The sequence below is a fragment of the Meriones unguiculatus genome, chromosome 12 (genome assembly GCF_030254825.1).
Source record: "Meriones unguiculatus strain TT.TT164.6M chromosome 12, Bangor_MerUng_6.1, whole genome shotgun sequence".
Lineage (NCBI taxonomy): Eukaryota > Metazoa > Chordata > Mammalia > Rodentia > Muridae > Meriones > Meriones unguiculatus.
Genome location: NC_083360.1, coordinates 81,455,844 through 81,470,843, shown reverse-complemented (window position 1 = coordinate 81,470,843; position 15,000 = coordinate 81,455,844). Strand labels below are relative to the sequence as shown.

Genomic DNA, 15,000 nt, shown 5'->3' with positions numbered 1-15,000 from the left:
TGACAAAAACTCACATGCCCACATAAATAAAAACAAATCTTAAGAAAGGGGAATATTAGCTAACTTCATGTTAGAACATAGTTTCTGCTGATGAATTTATAGTGAGTTCATGATTAGAAACATAAAATAATCATGTTACCTGACCCATACCTTATCAGTGCTGAAACTAATTACCTTAACTGACCCTATGATATTTTCAATTTAACATAAGTTATAAAATAAAATTACAGCTTTAATAATTTCTCAAAGTTATTGTAAGCTAGAACTTACAATATCAATAGCAAAAAAATGTATCAGTCTAACATTGACATCACTGGACTATGCTGGGATCATCACCATTATAATTTTCATCAAAGGTCTATTTGTGTTAGTCTCAGGTCAGTATTATTTGTGTTTAATCCTCAAAACTACCCTCATGAAGTTGGTATTGTCAGTACCTTACAAATGAAAAAGTGTGATTCCAAGACATTGTATGTCTTACGTTCTCATAGCTGCCAAGTGAACAAATCTGATACCACAGGCTTGCTACTCCTGTCAACCTGTCTCAACCACCATTTACAGGGCATACCTTAGCCACCAGGCTTGCACAAATAGTACTGAGGTAAAATAAACATCTACTGAATCGTTGTGTTAGTGTTAATTTTAGGTTTGATTTATGTTGGTTGTAAACCTTCCAAAGCTACCTTCTAATATTATCACAATAAGGATTAGGATTTCAAATTTTGGCTTTTGTAGAGACACAGCATATAGGAGTATGGAAGTTTCCTCTAACCTTTCAAAGATGAAATGAGTTAACGAGTTAGCACAAGTGAGTCAATAAACACTTAGCATAGTTTTGTGTTAAAAAAAAAAATTAGTAATGCCCTTTGCACAAGATTAGAAAATGCTACTTTTTGTTGGGATAAGATTCCATGAACAGATTTTCTCAAAACCATTTGTACTGCTATTTGCTAAGCTGTTTTTTATCATAGCTCTGACAAGGCCTTCATACTTTATTATTAGTTTAACAATTGTAATTCCAACTGTTAAAGACAAATAATCCAGCCAACCAATCTCTGGGTTATGGGGCTGGAGAGATAGCTCAGCCATTAAAAACACTGGCTGCTTTTCCAGAGGACCAGCCCAGGAAGAGCAGAGACATACAAACAAACAAAGCATACATACACACTCAAATAAATTTTAAAGTAAATTCTTTGGGTCTTTATAAGCATTTCCTATACCTGCAAAGATATACTATAAGGTAATTATATTAGGATAAACCAGGTTAGGCTATTATAACCAATAATTTCTAAATCTCAGTGAATTTATATGGTAAGGACGTCTTTCTCATTCATATCTCATGTTCTGTGTATGTAGCAGGCTGCTCTCCTCCATGTTGGACTGACTTAGCAAATAGTTGCAGCATTTGGAATGGGCTGGTTATGGAAAGAGGACAGAAAAGGAGGAGAGAAAAGGAAAAGGAATGGAAGAGGAGAGGGGAGAAGCAGAGAGGAGAGGAGGGGAGGAAAGAGGTAAGGAGGGGGGAAGGGAGAAGAAAAGGGAGGGGAGGGGAGGGGAAGAGAGAAGAGAGGAGAGCAGGGGAAGGAAGGGGGGAGGGGAGGAGAGGCAGGGTTGAAGACTCTCAGAGCTACCCATGCTTTAGCACCACTACCATCCTTCTCTTCATTCTTTCCTATCTTCCTTCTTTTTATCCATTCAGTAAATTGTAAAATGGCAAAACATTAGGGTTCCTTTAAGGATTTTTAGGACAGTAGTCTTTTTAGGTGGTCTTTTAAAAAAGATCTTAGGGTAACAATCCCTTTCTTGGAGATTAATAATGTATATTGATCTAGCAAATGCTTAGAGAAGTATAGTCAGGAAATTTGCTTAATTCAGTATTCCTCCTATGTATTTGATCCTGGAAAGTCCCCTGAGAAGTTGACTTATGTTTGTGACAATAGCAAATTTCTATATCAAACTTATTTCTAGTTCTTTTGGGACATGTGACAGGATTGTCTTTCTCTGCATAAAGATATTCATACAGAAAATCCATCTATACCATCTTGTATCAACAAAAAGCCCAACACTTTACTAATCCTTTGCAAAAGGAACTTGTAATTTATTCTCTGTTGAGCATCATAGATCATGCTTAGTGCCTTCCTTATGCCAACTCTTTGGCTCCTTTCACCTTCACAGCAAAGAAACTTACATACTGCTATGACCTGAGCATTTGTGTTCTCTATGAAAAACAAAGTCACATTTTGAAGCTTTAACCTTCAGGGTGATAAGGTGAGGAGGAGAAGCCTTTGGGAGATGAGGAGTTCATGAGGAGGTGATGAGATCACAGGACTGTACCCTTTTGCTTGAGACCATGTCCTTAGAAAAGTCCCCAGAGAGCGGCTTTGGCCCTTCTGCTGTGTCGAGGCAATCATTAATCTACAGCCTAGAAGAGGGTCCTCCCCAGGATCTGACCCTGCTGCTACCTGGTCCTTGTCATTCTCAGCTTCCAGAATTACAAGAAATACCTTTCTGGGTTTATAAATTTCTGAACTGCTGGCATTTTGTTTACTACAGTCTGAATGAACTAAGGCACATCAAATACAAATGCCGAGAAAACAGAAGTGGTAACTGGAGGAGTCAACCACCTAGCAAAAAGGATTACAGTGTCTCAGGAGTGTGCACAGAGAGGTCACAAGATGGGGAGATTTTACTTTGGTGGTCCTCTCTAGTCAAACCTCAACATATGTAGGAGGAGTGATATTTGGATGTAAGTGAAGAATCTTAAAGGCCAAGCTGTTTATGTTATGCACATAGTGATAAATCACTGAAATGTTCTGTTGTTTTTATGTTTTTTACATAAAGGAATACTTTTATTAATCTATTTTAGTACATTTATAAACTATTCTTTGGGAATTTCATACATATGCACAATGTATTTAAATCATACTTATCCCGACTTCCCCCTTCAGCTCCTCCAAGAACCCTAACTCCGCCCCACTCCCAACCTCATATCTCTTTTTAGAATAACTTACTGAGTTCAATTAATGCTATTCTTATATACCCGGGCATGGGACCATCCATTGGAGGAGCATGGTCATCCTACCAGGGACCACACCCTTAAAGAAGACTGACTCCTTCTCCCCTAACCACCATCACCTCTAAGATGATACTATTTCCTTTTAGCAAAATAATAGTAGGTTTACCTCTAGGGCCTATGAGCCCCACAGTTTGGGATTCTTGTTCGGGTTTACAGCACCGGCTGTAAATTTCCTTTTTCCGAGCAAACAGAAAAGTGTTTGGTTACCCCATAACATTCATCCCACCATTGCACCCATGGGCGTACCTTGGCAGGTTGATCATTATTATAGTTCACAAGATTCACAGCATAGTAAGACTGTTGATGACCTTTCTCCCCTAGCAGGCTGTATAGCAACTTCCAGATCTAGGAAAGCTAACCAGGGAAGAAACCTCCAGGTAAGTACCAGCTTAATTGGTTCAAAAATCATGTGACCAACGTGTGTGGTATATCCAACCGTGTCTTACCGTCAAGTTCTGGTTGATAACCAAGAACAGTGGCAATAGCCTGCATTACTTGGGTGGCCTCTGGAACTCCCCTAGACCTGCAACTCTAGGGGAACAGCCCATACCTGTCACTCGGCTTTCCTTAGCAACCTGTGGCTCCTGGGAGGAGCATTCTCCCCCATGCAGTGTAACTCCAATTAAACATAAAAAATAGTAGTTTTTATGTCTTCCCCCTGTTGTGGGTTATTAGTATTTATTGTTGATTTATCTTTTAGTTGATCAGCAGGTTTTCCTAAACCCTGCTGTATACCCAAATCACCACACAGAGACTATGATTTATTTAATTCACCTAGAGCACAATGCTGGGCAATAGTTACTCCATCCTAAATCTCCAAGCCCACGTAGTTTCCTACCATTCAGATTTCACCCATTATACTTGCTTTTAGTCATATTTCAGGTCCAGTTCATCCCGCCTCAGGGTTCCAAGTCCTGTCCTGCTGATCTCTGCCCTCCTCCTCCTACTCGCTTCCTTCTTCTCCCCTCTGGACCAGGATGTCTCACCCTGTTCTCTCCATTGCTCAGTATTGGGGCTGGCTGTTTTATTGACAATACAGAGAACAAAGGGTGGCATGTTCACACAAACTTGAGACAGGTGATGCTTAGCATAAGCGTCCCAATGCAATGTCCATATTGAAACCTGATAGTGGGGTAGAGAAATCAGCACTGGAATGAACAAGGGTACATTCCACAAGAACATTCTACCAACATCCCCCCAAACATCCTTCATGGTTAGTTCCTCTATCCCGCTCTCCCACTCCCTTCCCCACTTAAACATCTCCTCCTATTCTACTTCTCCCCTTCATATCATCCTTATTTTACTATCCTTCCTCTCTTAAGATCTGCTCCCTACCCGCAATGGTGCAAGTTTTTGATGTAGGAGTAACCCAATCAGATAATTACAGCCAGACTTAGAAATTTCGATTTCAGCAGGGTCCTTAAGCAATCCAACGCAAACTTTTCAACTTGCAAACGAGAACTGTAAAGCAGACAGGTGGGGGGCTGCACATACTGGGGGCTCTCGAAGGACTCTGGGCAAACTCTTAGATAAGGCTTCAGGTGGTTTACCAAAAGAGCTATTTCATTATTTGTTTGGGAATACAAATTTGTCTTTATTATAATAGAAGTGTATGCTGAGACAGGCATACCAAAAATCACAGGTCAAGGAGATCAAGGAACATTCTAGTCACAGAAATTCTGAGTTCTGAAGAAAAGCTCTCTTCCCTTGCCACATATCCTGTTCTGATGCTGAGGTGAGGCAGTAAGCCAAGACATTAACAACTGTTTATACCTAAAGCAGGACTGACACCATCTCAGCGGTTTTTGTACTATTACCACCGTTTTAAAAAAAAAATAAAGGGTACCTAAATAATTTGCTTTAAATCCTTGATTTGGTGAATGGAAAGCCTGGCATCAAACCTGGGCCTGACAGACCACATTGCTATGTGAGTTCCCACTATGTTGACCTAGAGGCTGCTTTCACTCCCTGGAAGCTTCCACTAGGCGGGTCCGCCATGTGAGAGAGATACCTTATTGACTTTCACAGTTCAAAGCTTGCTCTTTGTCAGTCAGTAAATACGAAGTGGGCATCTAAACGTGTACACTCTCCTGCTTCCAAAAGCCTTGCATTTCCACGGCAACTGCAGAGCCGATGCAGCGATTCCTAGCGAGGTGTTCAGATGACCGAGTAACCAGCAACGAGATCGTAAAAGCACACCGCTATTCCTTCCTGCGGTCGCCGACGGGTCAGTAAATACTGTTAAAATAAGGTCTGACCAATAAAGCGTCAGCGGCATTGGTTAAATGGCTCAGGACGGTGAGGTAACTTCAAAACGACCCTGGGCACCGCTGACCACATTGGCTCTCATTTGCTCTCTGGCAGGAGGAGGGGTCCTACTCTTGCTCTGTTTCTCTTCTCAGTCCTGTGTGCTGTCCTGGAAGTAAGAAGGCAAGGAGACGGTGAAGCTCTGCGGCCTGGGCTATGTGAGAACAGTGAGGGACATCTGTGCACAGCTGTAGGGGTCTCTTCACGCTCAGCAAGGTAACTGAACTCTCGCACCTCATTTCTTTTTTTTTTTTAACAGACTTCTCTTTTTAATCCCGCCCCCTCCCCAGCCCAGTTATGTAAGTAGCTATTTCTCTAAGAAATACCGATCTGCTTGTATATCGATACTTAATCCTCAAAATATATTACTGAATTTGGCCCCGGGAGAAAGGCAAACATGCTATAATTGCACGACTGCTCTTTAGTCTTCTGCTTGCAATCATTGCACTGCAAGGGACTTCAAGTGAGTTTAGCATCGTGGGCAGAGCAGTGGAGGATGTAGAGAGGTCAGAGGTCTGCCTGCACACGGATGATTAGAGGATTCGGCTAAGTGGAAACAAGAGTGAAGAAAAGAACCTGACCCAACTGGCCACTTATTAAGTACCAGGCAATTCGGGGGGTGGGGGTGGGGCAACCATTTCCTCAGCTTTCCAATGAAGATCCTGTGAGGTAAATAGTGCCGCTGCTGGTTATCGCTTATCAAGGAGAAAACTATTTACCCGGCTGTTCAGCAGTGAGGCGAGGAAGCAAGCCAGGTCTACCTGCTTCAAGAGCTGACGACATTGCTGTTACATACTGTGCCCCGAGTGAAGAGAAAGCTCGTGTAGATACATCATGGAGAAGGTGGCATGGAGAAGGTCCTGAAGGGCCTGTCAAAATTGAGAAGTTGTAGGGCAGGGCCGGGCGGGGGAATGTGAGCAATAGAAATGCATGGTCAGAATTCCCAGGGTGCCTGTCAGCCTGCTGTCACAGTAGCCGTGCTGTGCTGACATCACGGATCTTCGGTTTCCGATTCAAGTAACTTGGAAGATGGGCTGGAATTCTTTCCTCTCATCTTGTAATAAATTATGAGGTAGAGGCCAGAGACATGACTCAGCTGTTAAAAGTGCTTGCTTGCCCTTTCTGAGGACCTGAGTTCAGTTCCCAGTATGAGTGAGGGAGCATCAGGCAGCTCACAACTGTCAGTCCAGCTCCATCCAGGGGATTTGAATCCTCTGGCCCCATTGAGCACCTGTACACATTGAGCACACTTACACACATACACACATAATTTAAAACATTTTTAAAAAATTTAAAATTTTTACTATGAGGTAGAATTCACTTAAGGTTCGATGATTCTATTTTTTAAATTGACAAAAATGCACGGATTTATCATGGATGCACTGTGTTGATATTGCTTTAAATATTGTGTGCATTGCACAGTGGCTAAATCAGGCTAATTCACAAACACATTACCTACACACATAATCTCTGTGGTGAGAACTCTGGAAACGTACGCTCTTAGTAACTTCAAGAATTCCCGTGTTGCTGTTGATAACAGCCACCACATTGTACAGCCCATCTCTTGAACTTATTCTTCCTGGCTACTTGAAACTGTGTACCCTTTGCTTCCCCTCTCTCCATCCCTGGACACCTCAGCTATCCTCAGACAGCCACCATTCTCCTTTTGCTCCCATGGCCTGGGCCCTCCAGATCTCTCTTATGCATGCAACATTGCTCTTTTTGTGCCCAACTCCTGACTCTGCTTGAATAATGGGTTGCCTTACCTTTGTTTTCTAGCAAAGATTTAGGAAATGAAGGACATGCAAATGCTGAAGCCACAAATATAATGCTAAAGGTTTCAGCGAGGCTTAAAGTGACTTTGGTAAGCATAAGGTTTTAGTATGCTACCAACAATATTCATATTTTAGTGGGATAATGTCTTGAGATGTGATAAACTTGTCCTTACCACTTTAATACTGAGGTTCCTACAGACCTTATTAGAAATATGTTATTAAACTTTATTTATTTATTTATTTATTTATTTATTTATTTATTTATTTGAGATGGGGTTGCTCTGTGTAGCCTTGGTTGTCCTGGGCTCTCTTTGTAGACCAGGCTGACCTCGAACTCACAGTGATCTGCCTGCTTCTGCCTTCCTGAGTGTTGGGATTAAAGGCAAGCACCACCATGCCCAGCTTGTTTTTAAACTTGTTTCTGAAACAGCACATCGAGATATAGTTTAAAAATGCATGGATGTATCTCTGAAATATACAGAGCGGTAAAATGGACGTTTTGTCATTTCTCTTTTTACATTTTACTTTTTAAGTATTATTATTGTTGTATGAGTATGTGTGCCTGTGTGTGTGTATGACGTGTGTGTACAGGCACATATGCCATAATACATGTGTGGAAATCAGAGGACTACTTTATGGAGTCAGTTCTCTCCTTCCATTATACAGATTGTGGGAATCAAAGTCAGGTCCAAGCATCACTGAAATCATAACGCTCAAACCTTCCGCAGGTTTTCAGTATGTTTTCCTCCATATTGTTTATCTGATCAATTACTAGTTGACCAACTAGCGTTCATTCATGTGTTTTTTGTTTAGTGCTTGCCAGTGCTGAGCCTGAGCTAAATTAAAAACCAGAGGGACTTGAACACAGACATTGGGAACAACGGCTTAGATTAAACAATGTGGCTCGTGTTTCGGTTTCAAACATCGACTGGAAAATCCCACCAATCAGCTCTGCAAGGCACCCCCAGGGTTTTTGTTACTGTTGGTCTTTTGCTCCTAGCTAATTAATTCTGTCTCTTGTGGCTAATCATAAAGCTTATTGCTAATTATAACTGATATCTTTGGAATCTGCTGGTCATGGAGCAGAGGTGGCCCGTTGCAGTCACTGCTAGCTAACTAATGCTGCTGTCTTTCAGCCTCACGAAGCGCTCACAGGACCCAGCTCCTTCTGAAGTGCTGATCTTTCTTTTGTCAGAGTTCTTTGAGGTAGTTTGGTGCCTATCTGTCTTTTAGCTGAGACAAGAAACCACCTCCAGCTCCCAGACCGACAGGAGGCGTCCAAGGAAACTCTGGAGTACAACTTTCCTCAGACAGTTATGTCAGGACAGGAGTTTGTTCAGGATCCACAGGCCCCCATGGAAGGGCTCTGGCAGTCCAGGAAGCACTGGGTGATATCCAGACAATATCTGCAAGCTCTGTGCTGCGCCGAGGGCTGCTCCATAGCTGAGCTCAGCACCCTCTGTTAGGAAGTGCCCAGCCCCCCAACAACGGGCTTCAGCATGTATCTCACTGGCATTCTACCCTGTCCCACATTCAGCTTCTGTCACTACAACTGTGGCTTTGGGGTAGGGCCCTCCTTTCCTCAAAGGTCTATGATGGCTTAAAGACAGAGGGAGGTCTCTCTTCTCCCTCTGAAGCGGCCAACCTGCTTTTCTTTCTAAGTTCTAACTACCGCTTTGAAATTTCAAGTGCTGTGCAAAAGTGAAATAAAAATGCCTAACTCCAAGCTCACTGTGATTCTTTTCCCTTAGAATTCTGTTAGAAGGGCTGGAGAGATGTCTCAGCGGTTAAGAGCACGTGTTGCTCTTGTGGAAGTCATGGGTTCAATTCCCAGCAACCATCCAACAGTTACACTCATCTCTAACTCCACTTCTAGGGGCTCTGACACTCTCCACTGGCACTCAGTCTACATGCGGTGCACTGGCACGCGCACACACACAGGCAAAACACTCATACAAGTAAAATAATACATATGAATAAATCTAAAAAAAAAGTTAGAGTCAATGATTAAGGATGCTCCAACCAAAAGCTTATACCAGGGACTGGAGAAATGGATCAGCAGTTAAGAGGCTGTTCCTTCTTGGTTCAGTTCCCAGCACCTACATGACAGCTTACAACTCTCTGTACCTGAAGTTCCAGGGAGATGCCCTTTTCTGGCCTCCTGGGGTACCAGGCAAGCACGTATTGCATGGACATACACACAGGAAGAACATCTATGCACATAAACAAATCTTTAAAACAAAATAAAAATGAAAGGTACATACCACTAAAAATAAGGAGCATACCCTCTCTGCAATCTTACATACTTCTTGAGTGTATGAGCAATGAAGGCCCTGGAACTGGAGTTAGAGATGGTTGTGAGGCAGCATGGGGGTTCTGGGAAACAGACTGTTGAGCCATCTTCCCAGCCCTGATCGAGCCGGCTCTTGCTACAGGGGTAACAAGGCCTCTCTTTCAAGTGAAGGGGAAGACGGGAGAGACTGCTGTATACAGTCTCCTAGGCAAGAACTATGCCTAGACTGAGCATCCTTCAAGCGTCTCCAAAACTTTCTGGGACCACAGCTCTTAGTGGAGCCTGGCAGGGTAGCAGGACAGAAAGAGGGGCATAAAGAGTAGCACATGAAAGAGATGAATGTTAGAAAAAAAAAATAGACTCACCACTGCCACCAAGAGATACACAAAAGGGACAGAGCATATACAGAAGAAGGTAAACACTATATAAATGGCCTTTAAAAGATAGCAATTCTTGTGGTCCAGGACCTTTGAACCTTGGACCCTTTCAGCTCTCTGGCCCACTTCTACTTTCAGAATTTTTTTTTTTTTTTTAATAAACTGTCTCTAAGCTAGGTGTGCCTTTAAGCTGTGCACTTGGGAGGTAGAAGCAGATAGATCTCTGTGAGTTCAATGCCAGCCTTGTCTACACAGTGAGTTCAAGGACAGCCAGGAAAATATGGTGAGACCTTGTCTTTGAAGTGCTCATGCACACACACACACTATAAGTGTTACAGTTCTGAGAGGAAAAGTTTCCCCAGTGCAAGTGTTGTAGCTCTGAAAAGAAAGGTATCCTGCCTGTCAGGAGCCAGGGACTATCACAAAGTCACACCTCACAATGAACCTCACACAGAAGATTTTTTGGGAAAGAGTCAAGAGGATGGCTGCCTCTGCTTGGACCAGAAGCAGCAAAGAACTGAGCAGGAGCTGGGCTTTATATAGGGTTTCTTGGGGGATGGGAAATGTGGAGCTTTCCAGAATAGCCTGGGATTGGTGGAATTTTGTGCCTCATCTGCTTGGGCTTTTTTTCTTCTTCTTTTTCCTATTGGCCACTTGTGTCTCCAGGGCTGTGGCCATTAGAGCAGTTTGCACCTCAAGGGACTTTCACATCCCACCACCACCACCAGCAACAACAACATCAACAAGCTGTATCTATTTCTACCATTATCCTTGTGTTCCTGGTCCAGTTCTTTGTACTATGATGCAAGAACATGGAAATCTGGACCCTCATCCATGCCTAGCACAGCAAGAAAACCTAAAAACATGAACACAAAGAAAATAAGCAAACACTTAACTGTTGGATGAATGTGCATTATTTCTGACAATTTGAACAATGACGTTTTTCAATCTAAACAAAGCATTTTTCTCCAAGGACTTCAGAATGCTCAATATGAGTTTTCTTTCTTTCTTTTTTTATATAAATTTTTATTTTTTATATTAATTACAGTTTATTTACTGTGTATCCCAGCTGTAGCCCTCTCCCTCAGTCCCTCCCAATCCCACCCTCCCTCCCTCATCTCCTCCCTGCCCCTAAGTCCACTGATAGGGGAGGTCCTCTTCCCCTTCCATCTGACCCTAGTTTATCATGTCTCATCAGGACTGGCTGCAATGCCCTCCTCTGTGGCCTAGCAAGGATGCTCCTCTCTTGGCAAGAAGAAAGGTCAAAGAGCCAGCCACTGAGTTCATATCAGAGCCAGTCCCTGTTCCCCTTACTAGGGAATCCCATGTGGATGTAAAGCTGCCATGGGCTACTTCTGAGCAGGGGTTCTAGGTTATATCCTCGGTTGGAGAATCAGTCTCAGAAAAGACCCCTGTGCCCTGATATATTTGGTCCTTGTGGTGCTCCTGTCCTCTGCAGGTCTTACTAACTCCCCCTTCTTTCATATGATTCCCTGTACTCTGCCCAAGGTTTGGTTATGAGTCTCAGCATCTGCTCTGATACACTGCTAGGTAGGGTCTTTCAGAGGCCTTCTGTGGTAGGCTCCTGTCCTGTTTCTTGTTTTCTCCTTCTTCCAGTGTCGATCCCATTTGTCTTTCTAAGTGAGGGTTGATCATCTTACCCCGGAACCTCCCTTCTTGAGTGTTTTCTAACATTGCTGTTCAACTAAGAACAGGTAGGGGCATATATGCATCAGTCAACGCCCATAAACAGTGGGTGTTCAGAGTATGAACAAAGTCCTCCTTTAGCCTTAGCTACCTTTGTTTTGCCTCTGTCTTGCAGAGATAAAAGAACCTTCCAACCTTATCCTAGTACCTTAGAAACCAAGATGTAGCCATTGTTATGCAATTGGTTGTCTTTCTAGATAAGGCTATCAGGGAAATCAGGGAATGTTTTCCTCTCTTACACTGTCAGCTGACTCCCCTAGTGCATTGTAGCAACAGGATCTGTTCAGCCTAGTGTTCCTATTCACGATGGCTGTGAAAACGCCATCAACAACCTGTTGGGTGCTCATTGTGTTTGGTCTTTAAACATCGCCTTCACGTATCAGCTGCAGTTAACCTGTAGGGAACAGATGATATGCTATCATCTTTACAAGAGAAAGCAATCTGGGGAGAATTCAAGAAATGTGTCTTGAATTCTCAGCTGAGTGAGGGGATGGTGTTTGTGGATAACACAGTAAATTACTTGGTGTAAATCAAGGCAGTTTTGACAAACTTGCTACTATTCAAAATTTGTATTACCATTAAGCAGTCCCAATTGTTTAAAAGGTAGCAAGTTAAAGATCATCAGGGAAGGAGATCTTTGGAGATGGAGCCCTCCCTCTTAATCAGCAGCTTTGTAAAGCCAAAAGTGAAATTTCAAGACTGCTTGTTGCTCAAAAGGATGAGATCAGGGTCATCGTTCCTTTCCTTGTTGGGGATGTCATTCATTCTGAACTGTCTGGAAGGCCATCATTGATAGCTTCCTAAACCTTTTAAGTATATGATCTGGGGGCTGGAGAGATGAGTGAGTGGTTAAAAGCACTGGCTGACCCTCCAGAGGACCTGGGTTCGATTCCCAGAACCCATATGGCAGTAACAATCATCTGTAACTCCAATTTTAGGGGATCCAGTGCTCCTGGTCTCGGTGGGCATCAGGCATGCACGTGGCACACAGACATCTATGCGGGCAAACACACACATAAAACAGAAATAACTCTCTATTATGATCTATGAGGCATTCTTAAAGAATAAGAATACGGTTGTCCTTTCTAAAGAAAGCCAATTCAAAAGGACCCTGTCGATCACTTGGGTAGGCAAAAGTCCCTCAAGAAAAGCTGCCTTGGGTAGGGGGTTTACAGGCAGTATAAAGCCTTCCTAAGATACAAGTCAGATTGATTTATACTACCAGGCACGAGATTACTCTTGTGAAGTGGGCCTTCAATCCAATCAGAATGCTGTTAGTCACCCTCATCACACATCTTGCCAGTCAGTCATTATTAGAGCTCACAGAAGTCTTAGCTGGGTAAGACTATTGATTGCTCTCCACTCCTCCACACCCAGCATCCTGCATAGCCCCTCTGGAACCATGAAAGCTATGAGCAAAGTGTGTGCTCTCCTTAGATGATGATATCACACTGCACACGTGTATGAAGTCCTCGAAGAATAAATGCAAATAAGAATTTTTAAAGTAGGATAAGATATTGGTCAGTACAGTTGCAGCCATCCCGGCTGAAGAGAAGATACTCTAAGGAGAAATACTTACTCTCCCCCCCTCCCCCACCACAGCCTCTCAGACTCTTGAAAGGATGGATCCCAAAGAATTAACATTTCCCCAGGAAGGGCTTGCGGCAGGAAGGGGTTGCCTGAAGCTCTGCTGTTAGAGCCACTTTCCTCCAGGGCAGGTTTAGAAGTTTGGACCGGTGGATGGGATATTAGCTGATGGTCAGCCTCGGCCAGGCTACTTCCTATGCATTCCTCTACCTACCCATACTCCCCGCAGTTAAACCTAAACTTCAAGTACCCCAAGATGGACTTGGGGGTCACTGGACTCCTTTCTTTGTTCCTCCTCCCAGTGTGGGCACACTGAACACACCTTTCTCTGCTTTTCACTGTTACTTGTTTCTTTAGTTGGTGTTTTGGGAATAGAGGGGGAGTTTGAGTCCTTGGGGCTGCCTGAACAGAGACTTTGACCCTAACCACTCCTGTGACACATGGTTCCTCTGGCCATGTCCACCCTCATCTCTTGAGACTGTACTTTCGTGTCCAGTAAACTGCGTATTTTCTACACTATCTGTGCCTTGTTTGATTTTTTTTCTAATTCTTTGAGAATTTTGTACAATGTACTTTGGTCATTTTCACCTACCTCCCCTAATTCTTTCCAGATCTACATGTATATATGTAGACAGAGGGTAGATGTACATATATGCATGTATGTATATAGATATATGTATACACACATATATATTATTAGTACAGCTTGTACTGTTTATATAGCACACATTCTTCGATGTGTGACCTTTCACTGGCATATAGTCAGCCTAACAGGAGTCATACTTTTAAAAAGAATGGTTCTCCCTTTCCCAGAAACTATTAATTGCCAATACTTCCTTAGGTAATGGTAGGACTTCCTGCCCACCTACCATGTCCATGCTGGCATTTTGTTTGGTTTGAGCTTTGTGTATGCTATGCTGTGGGTTCATACATGCAATTTGCCCTGCTTTGTCTCCAGAATTGTATTTCCTATAGTCATCTACCTCCTCTGCCTCTGCCATTCTTTCCACCCTTTCTTTTTTTCTTTTTCCCTTCCACCCTTTCTACAATGACCCCTGAGCCTTTGGAGGAGGGGGTATTGATGTCCCATTAATGGCTGAGCACTCGGGATCTTTCATTCTTTGCACCTTGACCAGCTGTGGGTCTCTGTATTACTGGAAAAAGAAACTTCTCTGTTGGGGGTTGAGAGATTGACCTATGGGTATACTGATAGGTCAGTGCACACACACATACACAAAATGAAAATAAATCTTTAAAAGGCAAAGCAAGACAAAAATACCAAAGTTATCTTAAAAGGTTATTAGAATAATCTTGCTTTTCCAACTTGATATTTACGGCAAGCTGACATTATTATATATTAACCACTGAAACAAACAGCAGCAGGAAACCATGTGTGAAATGAGCTGTATTTTATGGAGCCAGACACCCACTGTGGGGTTGCAGCTGTGTGGCTGGTTGCTCAAGGCTGAAACATCCCCTTATGGAAGGGTGTGAGGAGGATCAGGAAATTCACAAGGATGTGACAGAAACACAGAAGGCTCAGGAGGCACTTCCTGAAGGTCCAATAGTAAGGAATGCTGGGAGAAGAGAACTAAATTTGCAGAAGGTGGCAAGGCGCTCGGGAATGCAGGGAATGCAGCTATGTGAGTGGTCATGGGGATGCAGCTGCCTATAAGGAACCCCTCATTCATGCTGTTGTGGCAAACACCAAACACCTCTTTTCGATCACCAGCTGGGTTTGATGGTTTTTGTTTGTTTGTTTGTTTGTTTTTTAGTTCCCTGTTTGGGCTTGAATAGACATGTGTCCAGTCTCTCCAGGAAAAGTCCTACAACACAAATGCAAAGCAACATCACTCTGCCTAATTGTTTCTATTATGT

The 15,000-nt window shown here is 43.0% G+C and overlaps 1 protein-coding gene across 1 annotated transcript; it reads left to right on the top strand.

Annotated features, from left to right (window-relative positions):
- Positions 1-2,350: 2,350 nt before the first annotated feature.
- Insl5 (insulin like 5) lies at positions 2,351-8,624 on the top strand. The gene is given in 6 exon segments (XM_021658402.2): positions 2,351-2,603; positions 3,398-3,453; positions 5,254-5,327; positions 5,441-5,504; positions 5,506-5,599; positions 8,392-8,624. Coding segments are annotated over 6 exon segments (774 nt in total).
- The last annotated feature ends 6,376 nt before the right edge of the window (positions 8,625-15,000 follow it).